General features: G+C 35.7%; 1 protein-coding gene across 2 annotated transcripts; it reads left to right on the forward strand.

Moving 5' to 3' along the window:
- Positions 1-2,770: 2,770 nt before the first annotated feature.
- Positions 2,771-8,149, forward strand: clu (clusterin). Of its 2 annotated transcripts, none has more exons than XM_059512338.1 (9): positions 2,771-2,923; positions 4,667-4,797; positions 4,879-5,027; positions 5,973-6,143; positions 6,226-6,640; positions 7,060-7,200; positions 7,317-7,546; positions 7,629-7,804; positions 7,885-8,149. In XM_059512338.1, the coding sequence occupies exons 2-9, from the start codon at positions 4,710-4,712 to the stop codon at positions 7,895-7,897; spliced, it is 1,383 nt and encodes a 460-aa protein (XP_059368321.1). In that variant the 5' UTR covers positions 2,771-2,923; positions 4,667-4,709; the 3' UTR covers positions 7,898-8,149. The 2 variants fall into 2 exon arrangements, with proteins under 2 accessions (XP_059368321.1, XP_059368322.1); XM_059512339.1 differs by lacking the exon at positions 2,771-2,923 and adding an exon at positions 3,356-3,376.
- Positions 8,150-12,537: the final 4,388 nt, after the last annotated feature.

Raw genomic sequence — 12,537 nt, forward strand, 5'->3', positions numbered from 1 at the left:
TGTAATCATGATTGTTAAAACCCAAGAGGACCAAAAGATTAACTTTCCTTCTTTATATCTAGATGATAACGTTTTAAATGTAGTAACTAAAGTAAAGTACCTAGGCCACATCATTAAAGATGATCTAAACGATGATGATGATGTGCAGCGCCAGTGCTGTAAATTGTATGGGCAAGCCAATATGCTGGCTCGTAAGTTTTCTATGTGTTCAGACGATGTGAAAATAACTCTATTCAGAGCATACTGTACTTCTTTCTATACAGCCCACCTGTGGTGTAAATATTCTAAAGCAAAGATGAGAAAGTTACAGGTAGCATATAATGATGCTCTTAGAATTTTACTTAAGGTCCCAAGGTGGTCAAGTGCAAGTCAAATGTTTGTGGCTAATAATATACCCATGTTGAATGCTGTCTTAAGGAAGTATATGTACAGTTTCATATGTCGGATGAATGTTTCAAAAAATAGTATCATAAGAGACTTAAATAATATTGTGTTGAGTGAAACAAGGTATTTTTCCTGTTTCTGGAAGCATTGGAGAGAAAGCTTGTATGTTTTTTAAATTATGTATGTTGTTTTTGTCAATGGATGTTGTAAGTTATTTATATGGACCCATGGGTCTGAAATAAAGAATTAATAAATAAATAAAGTGCAATAATATTATAACTATTATTAATACATTTTTTATGCAGTGTGAGGACCAAACCAAATCTCCATGTTCTCTTATGAGAACCAGGTTGAAAAAATTGTGTGCACACCCCTGTGTGTGTGTGTATATATATATATATATATATATATAAACATTACATTAATAAAAAGTAGGCTAAGAAGTAAAAAGAGAGAAGAACATTCATTGAACCAATGGTAGGAGAACAAAACAATTTTCTGGCAAAGGTAACGTGCTTGTAGATTTGAAACTCGTGTAATCGCATTTAAAACGCCAAGAAACAGGGTGGAACATTTAATACTGTACAGCACGCTGCGAGAGATATTGACAGAGGACTGGACCACTTACCGACATTGTTTTATGAGGTGAGATTTTAGAAGACGGGGTTGAGGAGGTTGTCGGAGGTAATCAGGTCATATTTGCTGGATGTAAACAAAAAAATACCTGTTCTATTGCCAGTAAGAAAACATAATTAAAGCCACAAGATATTCAAGATTAAGTCCATGTCCAACACTCTTGAAATTTAAGGTTATTTTTTTCCAAAATACTTTGTCATTAATTTGAATTTGAATATGTGAGTGTAAAAAGTCACCAATGTGATGGTAGGGTGAGGTTGGTTGCCAGTGTGTTGGCAGGCTGTCTTACATCAAAATATATCACTCTTTATAGTCTCTAGATATAGTTTCCTCCTTCCATATTGTTGGCCAGGTGAAAATCTTAATTTAGATTGTTTAGCTTTATTACTTTTGTAGGATGAATTTCTGATTAATACTTAGTTACTGTATGGTTGCAGGTTTGTTCAAATCAGTATAAGCAATAATAATAGTGATCCTTGCTTTGGAAAACAACTAATTATTTATTTTTTTTTTTTTTTTAAGAGTTTATACTGTTTTTTGATTTAATGAGTAGGATGACTTGACAACATTTTACAGATGCATGACATTGGAAAGGGGTGTGGCTCCACTGTGCAGCTGTTTGTCTGGATGTGTTATTTGTTTGCCCACATGTCCTGCAGGGGAAAATGTGACTTTAGACATGCTCCTACACCATGCAGTATGCCAAACATCTTATAAACAGGCTTTGAGTCACATTTGCCTAAATGTCAGAATGTTATGAGCTATATCCTTTCCTGACATTTAGGTTCCTCCGTCTTCAGAACATCTCATAAAAAAAAAAAAAAACTAAAACAACTCTTGACTTGGAGACGAAAGCTACCTGACAAGCTATGACGTGAATAAAAAGCCATTTCCATCCACTACAGGAGTGGTTTGGTGTCCTAATGTGTAATAAACAATAAGTAATTATGTGTTTTGGTCAAAAGCATACATAATAACCCCTCACATAATAACATGGTTATGTGTGTTATGACTGCGAGCATTATAAGTCTCAGTATAAGTCTTTCATGAAGGTCTTGCACTTTTCACTGACATTTTTGCCTTTTCTGTCCAATGTGAATATTAAGTACAAAACAAATGGCACATAACTGGAGCCACCTGGTTGACTATATGGGGTCAAATGGGTCATACAAAAGACCAAGTCAAGTGTGCTTTCTTTTTCCTGTAAATGTTGAAAAATTCTAAAATGTACTGACTTTAGCTTTTTTTTTTTTTTTAAGGTTTTTCATTGCCTAAATTATCCACAAAGAGTGCTTTTTCAGAAAATGATCGATCAGTTACAAAACAAAATAAAAAACTAGATTGAATACAAGATTTGGGGATTAAATAGCAAGAAATGTTTAAAAGTCCAGTCATTTTTAGCGGGAACACAAAATTAGGTTAAGGATTTGCGAGGTTAAACTTGAGCTTGTATAACCTGCACACTTGTTTACTTAGTTTCAGCACTGTTATGAACTAGTTTTACGTGATACACTGAATTATTCTCTGCATAGCTGAAGCAGATGTTATGCAGCAGGTCACATTAAGGTGATTCACCACTGTTAAATGTTGGAACTGTCCGACAGTAATGAATTATCCACATACAGTCTTTGCCGGTAAATTCTAGAGAGAATTTTTTTCCCGTAAACCCCATATTCAGGCTGTGCCTCCACAAGCACAATGAAATGAGGGAGATAGTGCAATGTTGCCCACTTCTGGTCAGACGGAGCCTCTGCCGTTGACAATAACAGTTTCTGGAAAAGTCCAAAGCCACGGCCATTCTCATCCCGTGAATCACGTCGTCAACATCACCCAACCTCCCAGTATAAAAACAAATCAAAGGAGGCACAGTCCATCTGCAGGGAAGAAAAAGAATCCAAGCAGGGTGAGTACATTATAGCATATTACAAGGATGCTGACAATCTTGTTTATATAAATATGCTTTTATAGATATTATATAATTGTGCTAATATATACATTTATGTAAGATGTTATTTATTTTATGGTTACAGTGGTGTAATACCTATTTGACATACTATAAAATTGCATTGTAGTTAATGCTCCATTTATGCATTTTGCCCAACTACTAAGAAATAACCCACTACTGTATAAATGCAAATAAGATTCTGTTTGTACTTGAAATAGAATAACATATAATTTATGCTGTTTTTGAATTACAATCCACCCTCATGTGGTTATTGTCATCCAAAAAGTCTAACTGGGCTGTTTGTTGAGTAGAGTTTGTCTGTGCCTTCCCTAGGCAAATTTGTATAGATTTTTTCATTGCAGAGAGGAATTTGTCTCGCAGCCCCAAAGCCAATGAGGGGAACTAAGCCAGGTCAACTGCATTCAGGATGCATACTGTGCCCTAGCAAAATATCATTAAATAAAATATCATTAAATAAAGCAAATCCCGTAATAGCAAGCCACATGTGTAATACTTACAAAACACCACAGAGATGTGTAACCTCATTCCAAAACAAATCTCTCAACATAAGGGCAAGATTAATTCAAACAAAAGCAAAAAGAAGATAAAATTATATGCTTGCAACAAACAACATTTTTGAGGTACTTCAAGGTTATATTATGGAGAAAGCAAAACACTGCAAGTTGCACACCATATTTTATATCACAAAAACCAAAAACCTTTCCATGTGACTCCATATTTCTGTCTGTTCATTGGCTCTTCCAACATTTGTGCATGTTTCTTATGTAACTAGGTTCCTAGCTTTCATTTAGTAGAGTTGGGGTTTCTATGTACACGTACAGAGGCTAAAAAGAGGAAACTTGTCCCCATGACTGACTCAAGGCCTTTATGATATTTACACCAACTCTGGCACTTAAAGTGCGGCATTATTAAAAAGGGTAATCTTCAGAAATTTCTGCAAACTCATAAAACTGGGATTAAATTTTGTCAGAGCAAGCTTTAATGAAGGGGATATGCTTTCAAATCCATGGAATCAGTGAAGGGAACGTCTAAATGTTTGCAAGTTTGCTACACCTCCAATGATTTTGTTAGTGGTTGAAGGGATAGTTCAACCAAAAGTGAGTCATCATTTACTAATCCACATGCTGGTGCAAACCTGTATGACTTTTTTTTTTTCTTCTGTACAACACAAAAGATTTATTTTTTTAGTTAAAACAACATTGGACCCCATTGATTTGTATGGAGAAAAACAAAACAAAACCACATTTTTAAAATACCTTCTTTTGTGTTCCACAGATAGAGAAAATCAGATTTGAAATGACATGAGGTTAAGAAAATAATGAGAGAATTTGTATTTTTCAGTTAACTATGTTGTAGATTAATTTTTTTTTTTTGGCTATGACATTATATAGCACACTATATATAAGGCCCAATAAATCTGTTTGGACCTCTATTCAGAAACATCAAGGTCGCAGAAAGATAAATGCCAATATTTTGTATCAGACCTACGATTATAAATAGACATGCTGATACAATGGATTCATTGCCTACACAGTCTGAGCGCGTCCCACATTATTAAAAGTGTGGGTTTTGCAATTGTTCATAAACTTGCTGAGTCACTTTCACCACTGCTTAATAAAATAAAATAATAAAAAGTTTTTACTATTAAATGACACACTATTTCCTGATTTATGTTCATAGTGTTAAACCGCTTCTGAAACCAGGACACCATCAGCCACCAAAGATGAATGTCTCATGGTCTCTGCTGGGACTTTCTCTTCTCTACCTCTCAGTGGAGTGTCTGCTACCACCAACTAAAGAGGAGCTCAATCGTAAGTGTATTGGTTTTTTTCTGTGCAGACATGTTGTGCTCAATTAGGGACAGTAATGTAACCATTATTGCTTTTTGGCAGAGATGTCACTGCTTGGTGAAAAGTACCTGGATAAACAGATTGAAAATGCCATCACTGGGGTAAAGGAGATGAAGACTGTGATGGAGCGAACAGAAGAGGATCACAAGAGGTTCCGGTCTGAACTAGAAAAAACAAAGCAACAAAAAGAGGTGAAACAGGAAGAGGACAGATAGATAGACAACATTAAATGAAAATTAACATTAACTATAAAGAACTGATTAATCCTGGTCAAATTACATAATCGAAAAATGTTTATATATATATAATATTACATATTATATGTATAAATTAAGAAGAAATGTATTATGAATTAAATTAACTATGAACAGTTTATATACAGTATATTTCTTAATTATTAACCTAGACCAATACAATTACATAATCTATATATTTATATACAATGAATTAACATTTCAAGTTGTATAAATTAACATGAAAACATTAACATTTATTATGAATTAAAAGTAATATTTTTTATAAATTAACATTAACCAAGATCTATAAAAACAGAATAATTATGTATATCAATTATATAATCTACATATATTATTACATTTTTGAAATTTCAAGTTGTATAACATTAGGTAAATTATTATGAATTAACAATGAGCAATATTACATTCATAAATTAATATAAAATTTGATTAAATCTCAAATGCTGAAACAAATAATGAAGATTAATTACATAAATTACATATATTAATGCATTAACATTTCAAGTTGTAAAAATTAAAATAGGCAATTTATTAAATTAAAATTATGCATTTAGCAGACGCTTTTATCCAAAGCGACTTACAGTGCATTTTACAATTTAATAATGACATTTTTTTTGTTGTTTATTACAAATTTACAGTAATATTTATATTATATGATTTATTTATATTACATAATATATATTCATTTTAACATAGATCAATAAATGCTGAGAAAAAATGTTTGTTGTTACTTCATAACACCCATTGCATTTGCTTACTATTGTTAATTAATTGAACCTAATGTAAAGTGTACCTCGGATCTAAATAAAATGAACTTCATACATTTTTAAGTTTAACTTAAGTGTCTAAATGTCTTTCTTGTACTATTTCATCAAATAGAATGCTCTGAAGGAGGCTCAGGAGATGGAGGAGAAGCTGAGTGAGCAACAGAGCATGTGCAATGAAACCATGCAGGCTCTGTGGGAGGAGTGCAAACCCTGCTTGAGGAAAACTTGTGTTAAGTATTACTCGCGCACCTGTAGCAGTGGAGCTGGATTGGTGGGACGACAGGTGATACGTCTGCACAAACATCCCTGCAATTATCCTGACTTCATTCTGGTGCTTGCAACCATCCCTCTCTGTCTGTTTTTAGCTGGAGGGCATTTTGAACAGAACCTCTCCCATCTCCATTTGGATCAACGGGCAGAATATTGAGACGCTGGTGGACGAGGACCAGCAGCAGACCAGACGCTTCCAGGACCTGGAGGAGCGGTATACAGAGGTTGCAGACGGAGTGGACAATATCTTCATGGACAGCATGAAGGTGTTCGACCACATGCATTCCTTCCACCAGCCCAGCTTCTTCCCCAGTCCCTTCCGTATGCCCAGCATGTTCGGTAGTCAGTCAAGCCAGGCCGCTCGTGTCTACAGGTCCCCTCTGAACAACCCAGAGTTCCACAGCTTCCATAACTTCCACAGCATGTTCCGCCCCATGATGGACATGGCAAGAAACATGTTCGACTCCTTCGGGCCCTACATGGGAAGTGATATGGATTTCCCTTTGGAAGGTAAATTTCAGGGTCTACAAGCCTGGACATAACATCATGTACAAAGTTAAACATGCTGTAAACAATATTCATCACAATTAAAGTAACAGTCCAACCAAAACTGCCAAATTGCTCCAAATCTGTATGAATTTCTTTCTTCTGTTGAACATGAAAGAACATATTTTGAAGGATGCTAAAACAGTTTAGGTTCCCATAGACTTCCATTGCTTTTTTGTTCAGTAGAAGTCCATTTTTTGTCTTTATTATTGCAATATGACGTAATACTTTTTTTCTTTATCATGGCAATGTGACATAATACAGTATAATGACATAAAACGGTAGATTATTATTTTTTTTTACTTACAGACCGCTTATATCTCATTCATTTAATGCATTTAATAAACCTGTAAACCTTATATTTAGTAAACCTGTATTCACAGATGGCAGAGTAAATGAGGATGTTATTATAACTAAACCATTTGGAAATGATAAGATGACCTGCAGGGAGATTCGTCGCAATTCTGCTGGCTGCATTAAACTGAAGGATGAGTGTGAGAAATGTAAAGAGATCCAGCACATTGGTAAGTTTTACGTTTTATTATCCAGCACAGAAATAAAAAATACAAAAACTGGTCCCAGTTTGGGAGTTTTTGATGAGAATTCCATCTTACAATTAAAGCTTTGTTTTCTTCTTCAGACTGTTCTGGAAAGAGGACCCTGCTGGAAGGCCCCCTGAAGGAGGAGCTGGAAAGGGCTCTTGCCAGGGCTGAGAGTTTAACCCAGGAGTACAACAACGTGCTAAAACGATTCGAAGAGGAGATGTTCAACACCTCTAGTGTTCTGGACCTGTTCAACAAGCAATTCGGCTGGGTGTCCTCCCTAGCTAGCCACACCAAAAATGAAGATGGCTTCTTTAAAATACAGGCAGTAGGTGCTAATTATGTGATTCAGCACAACTGTAACTGCTTCCACTGTGCAGACCCCTCAGCTGCCAACATTTTATGTGCAGGTGATTTCAAAAGGCTCAGATAATGCAGAGAACCCAGGAGACACTAAAGTGTCAGTCAAACTGTTTGATGGGCCAGATATGAGGTTTGCAGTGCCGGGAGACATTCCCTGGAAAGACCCGAAATTCTCAGAGTTGGTGGCACAGGAGGCTTTGGATCGTTACAAACAGAACTCTGTGTGAGTCGTAACATCAATCCATTTTAATTAGCTAAAAATCTTTACAAATTTATCAAATATATTAATGTTTTCCTCTCCAGGGTCACAAACTAAATGTTTTGGAGGATGGTGTGTCCAATGAAGAAAAGATATTCTCTGAGAAACCTGAAAAGCACTTGAGAAGATCCTTATGAATTAGAATTAGAATACTGAGAGATGTTGTATTCATGTAGCTGGATGTCTTTTATCTAGCATTATTCCTGCGGTTTCATTCTTCTTAACACTCAGAGATTGTATAGAATAAGTGCTTATGAACTTCTAATCAACTGTACATTGTCAAATACCAATAAAACACAAAATTCCAAATTTTCCTTGTCTCTTAAAATATATTGGCGTAAAATTTTCAGCATTACAAGAGAACGCTGCAGATTTTCAGACATACAATACAGTGCAAAAGTAGGCCACTAGTATTATCACAAACAAAAATATATTTTTTGTCAGTTATTTCTACCTTTTGCCATAGTTTGTTAGTAGTAAATATCAGTTTACATTTCCAAACAGAATTTTTGCCATTAACTGTAATAATCCAGTGAGATTTTTGTTTGCACAAAAAGTCTGACAACAGCCAGTGCTCCACAGAGAGATCTGATCTCACCATCATCCAGTCTGTACAGAGACATTCAGGAAAAAATTAATTGTGCACACGATTTACTTATTTGTTCCCTCGATGTCCTAAAACGTGCGCACAATTTACCAATTTGTTCCCTCGATGTACTAAAACATGCACACGATTACTTTCGTTCCCTCGATTTGTTAAATCGTGTGCACAATTTATTAATTTGTTCTCTCGATTTATAAATCATGTACACGAATTAGTAAATCTGCGCACGATTTAGCCTACTTTTTTCCCTGCATGCCATGTGCAGGGCTCCATAAATCTGTCTGGAATAACATGAAGAGACAGAACAAACTAAATCCAGAAGAACTGTGGCAATGTCTCCAAGACACTTCAAGAAACCTACCTGCAAAGCTTCCTGAAAAACAATGCGCAAGTGCACCTAGGACAAAAGCTTTTTTTAATGCATAGTGTGGTCACACCAAATGTTGATTTAAATTAGTTAATAGAAATTAATAAAATCTATTTATGAGATTCTTTTTGACGGCATCCTCACTTTACAGCCTAATACTTTGCACAGTACTGTAGATTTGCAGGTTCCTTGAAGTGTCTTGGAGACATTGCCACAGTTCTTCTGGATTTAGTCTGTCTCAGTTTGTTCGGTTTCTTCATGTTATTCACAGACTGGATGATGGTGAGATCAGATCTCTGTGTGGAGCACTGGCTGTTGTCAGACTCACTGTTGTCAAAATCTCACTGGATTATTACATTTAATGGTAAAAATAATGTTTGGAAATGTAAACCGATATTTCCTACTGATACACTACAGCAAAACATAAATAACTGACTTAAAACCATTTTTTTGTTGGGGTAAATACTAGTGGCCTAAGACTTTTGCACAGTACTGTATTTTAATAAAGGTAAAAAGTCACCTTCTACAAACCCAATTCCAAAAAAGTTGGGACACTGTACAAATTGTGAATAAAAAAGGAATGGAATAATTTACAAATCTCAAACTTATATTGTATTCACAATGGAATATAGATAACACATCAAATGTTGAAAGTGAGACATTTTGAAATGTCATGCCAAATATTGGCTCATTTTAGATTTCATGAGAGCTACACATTCCAAAAACGTTGGGACTGGTAGAAATAAGAGGCCGGAAAAGTTAAATGTACATATAAAGAACAGTTGGAGGACCAATTTGCAACTTATTAGGGCAATTGGCAACATGATTGGGTATAAAAAGAGCCTCTCAGAGTGGCAGTGTCTCTCAGAAGTCAAGATGAGCAGAGGATCACAAATTCCCCCAATTCTGTGGCGAAAAATAGTGGAGCATTATCAGAAAGGAGTCTCTCAGAGAAAATTTGCAAATAGTTTGAAGTTATCATCATCTACAGTGCATAATATCATCCAAAGATTCAGAGAATCTGGAACAATCTCCTTGCATAAGGGTCAAGGCCGGAAAACCATACTGGATGCCTGTGATCTTCGGGCCCTTAGATGGCACTGCATCACATACAGGAATGCTACTGTAATGGAAATCACAACTTGGGCTCAGGAATACTTCCAGAAAACATTGTCGGTGAACACAATCCACCGTTTCATTCGCCGTTGCTGGCTAAAACTCTATAGGTCAAAAAAGAAGCCATATCTAAACATGATCCAAAAGCGCAGGCGTTTTCTCTGGGCCAAGGTTCATTTAAAATGGACTGTGGCAAAGTGGAAAACTGTTCTGGTCTGATGACTCAAAATTTGAAGTTCTTTTTGGAAAACTGGGATGCCATGTTATCCGGACTAAAGAGGACAAGGACAACCCAAGTTGTTATAAGCACTCAGTTCAGAACCCTGCATCTCTGATGGTATGGGGTTGCATGAGTGTGTGTGGCATGGGCAGCTTACACATCTGGAAAGGCACAATCAATGCTGAAAGGGAATTCCAAGTTCTAGAACAACATATGCTCCCATCCAGACGTTGTGTCTTTCAGGGAAGACCTTGCATTTTCCAACATGACAATGCCAGGTCACATACTGCATCAATTACAACATCATGGGTGCGTAGAAGAAAGATCCGGGTACTGAAATGGCCAGCCTGCAGTCCAGATCTGTCACCCATAGAAAACGTTTGGCTCATCATAAAGAGGAAGATGCGACAAAGAAGACCTAAGACAGTTGAGCAACTAGAAGCCTGTATTAGACAAGAATGGGACAACATTCCTATTCCTAAACTTGAGCAGCTTGTCTCCTCAGTCCCCAGACGTTTGCAGACTGTTATAAAAAGAAGAGGGGATGCCACACAGTGGTAAACATGGCCTTGTCCCAACTTTTTTTAGATGTGTTGATGCCATGAAATTTAAAATCAACTTATTTTTCCCTTAAAATGATACATTTTCTCAGTTTAAACATTTGGTATGTCATCTATTTTGTATTCTGAAAAAAAAATATTGAAATTTGAAACTTCCATATCATTGCATTCTGTTTTTATCCACAATTTGTACAGTGTCCCAACTTTTTTTTGAATCGGGTTTGTATAACCTTCACTCCATTTCCTCCACTGGTGGAACTTCCAGTCTCCATCCAAACAGCGGACAGCTTTAAAACATAGAAGTAATTCATAACCTTATTAATTGCACTTATAAATTATTTCTGTGCTGTTCTGCATTGTAATAAATTTTGCTGTCAAAGAAAATTTTATTTTACCCTTGGATTAATAGCTTATGTGTAAATTATTGTTATCTTTATGAAGGATAAATGAATGTGTTAATATAAGGAATAATCTGAATATATAAATATAAAAAATAAATATATAAGACTTCTATTCTTTATCCTAAAATAGTTTTAATATTTTAATGTGAGTTTAGATCATAAACATTAGTCAGGGTACAGCCAAATATTAATTTTTGACACAAAAATGAGGCTTGAGGGACAGAAGCACTTTGCTCAATGGATTGTACTGCTGTTTACCAACATAAGGATTGTTCAGTTAAAAAAATGTCTTTCTGGAAAACTAGATAAAACAGCATAAAACACTTTAGAAAATTGTGAGTTGTGAGAAATTGTAAAATACTATATTTAAACAATAGACCTTTTACACAGCTTCATTTTCATCCACATTAAATGTCTAACCTAACTAAAGTCTATTGTTTTAGCTCTAACCTCTGATCAATATTAGAAGTTCAAAACAATGTATAATTTTTATAATTATTCTGCATAATTCTGCGTAACTGAGAGCACATTACAGAATCAGTGTTTTGGAACAAATAAAGTGATCGAAGCAAAAAATTCAATTCAATGTTTTTGAACTCACTTTCGACTCACACAAAGAGAGTTGCTTATGAGTTGACACTAAAGCACTATTGGAATACTGCTGGAAAACAGTTGGAGCGCTTGACAAAAAAGGAAAATATTAAAATATTGTGCCATTTTTATTTTGTGTAAAAATCACACAGCTGCTAGTTCATTCTGCAGAGACACATCCATGCAGTTTTTGACATTTATGATCCCACAGCCATTATATAAGCAATTAAATAGAATATTTGCTGTTAGTCAGCAATTAATGCAAATGTACATGAGGGATCAAAAGGTGTGTATCATACAATATACAACATACCCCTGATACAGTAAATCAGCCTGAACAGCAGGGAGAATAGGCTCACCTCGATTTAGCACGTGGGGGATACATTACTGTGAAAACCTGCACACCAGGAAGTAAGGCTTTAAGGATGAGCAGAATAAAAACACGGACATCATTCAAAACAAACTGACGAATGAAAGACATGCTGCAAGTCTATGTAACAACACAAACGTCACATTAGTTCAGACGTTACAGATACAATTCGAGTGGTTCGTCGTTAAGAGCCTTTTATACAAAATTAGATTGTGAACGACATGCAAAAATAGTGACGAGATAAGACAAATGAAAGCCGAAGGGGAGAAAGTGCAGTCACCGTTTTAGGTCTCAGGTTCACGTACCGATGATGTCACAAGTGTTTATGATGCAGGACTGAATCCGATGATGTACCGTATGAGGTACAGCCAACATTTGAGACTGAGAGAGGGACACCTGCCATCCCGGGGTGAAAGACTGTACAAGGTTGAATGGGTCGTTTTGTAATAACACACCAGAGTGTGTTAA

This window comes from Carassius carassius, chromosome 27 (assembly GCF_963082965.1).
Source record: "Carassius carassius chromosome 27, fCarCar2.1, whole genome shotgun sequence".
Classification (NCBI taxonomy): Eukaryota; Metazoa; Chordata; class Actinopteri; order Cypriniformes; family Cyprinidae; genus Carassius; species Carassius carassius.

What these genes read in the sequence shown, in the direction of transcription:
- clu (XM_059512338.1), top strand. Translation starts at nt 4,710, where the DNA reads ATGAATGTCTCATGGTCTCTGCTGGGACTTTCTCTTCTCTACCTCTCA. An exon ending in TAAAGAGATCCAGCACATTG is followed by an intron (nt 7,201 to 7,316) that starts GTAAGTTTTACG and finishes TTTCTTCTTCAG; the next exon opens with ACTGTTCTGGAAAGAGGACC. An exon ending in GCTTCTTTAAAATACAGGCA is followed by an intron (nt 7,547 to 7,628) that starts GTAGGTGCTAAT and finishes TTTTATGTGCAG; the next exon opens with GTGATTTCAAAAGGCTCAGA.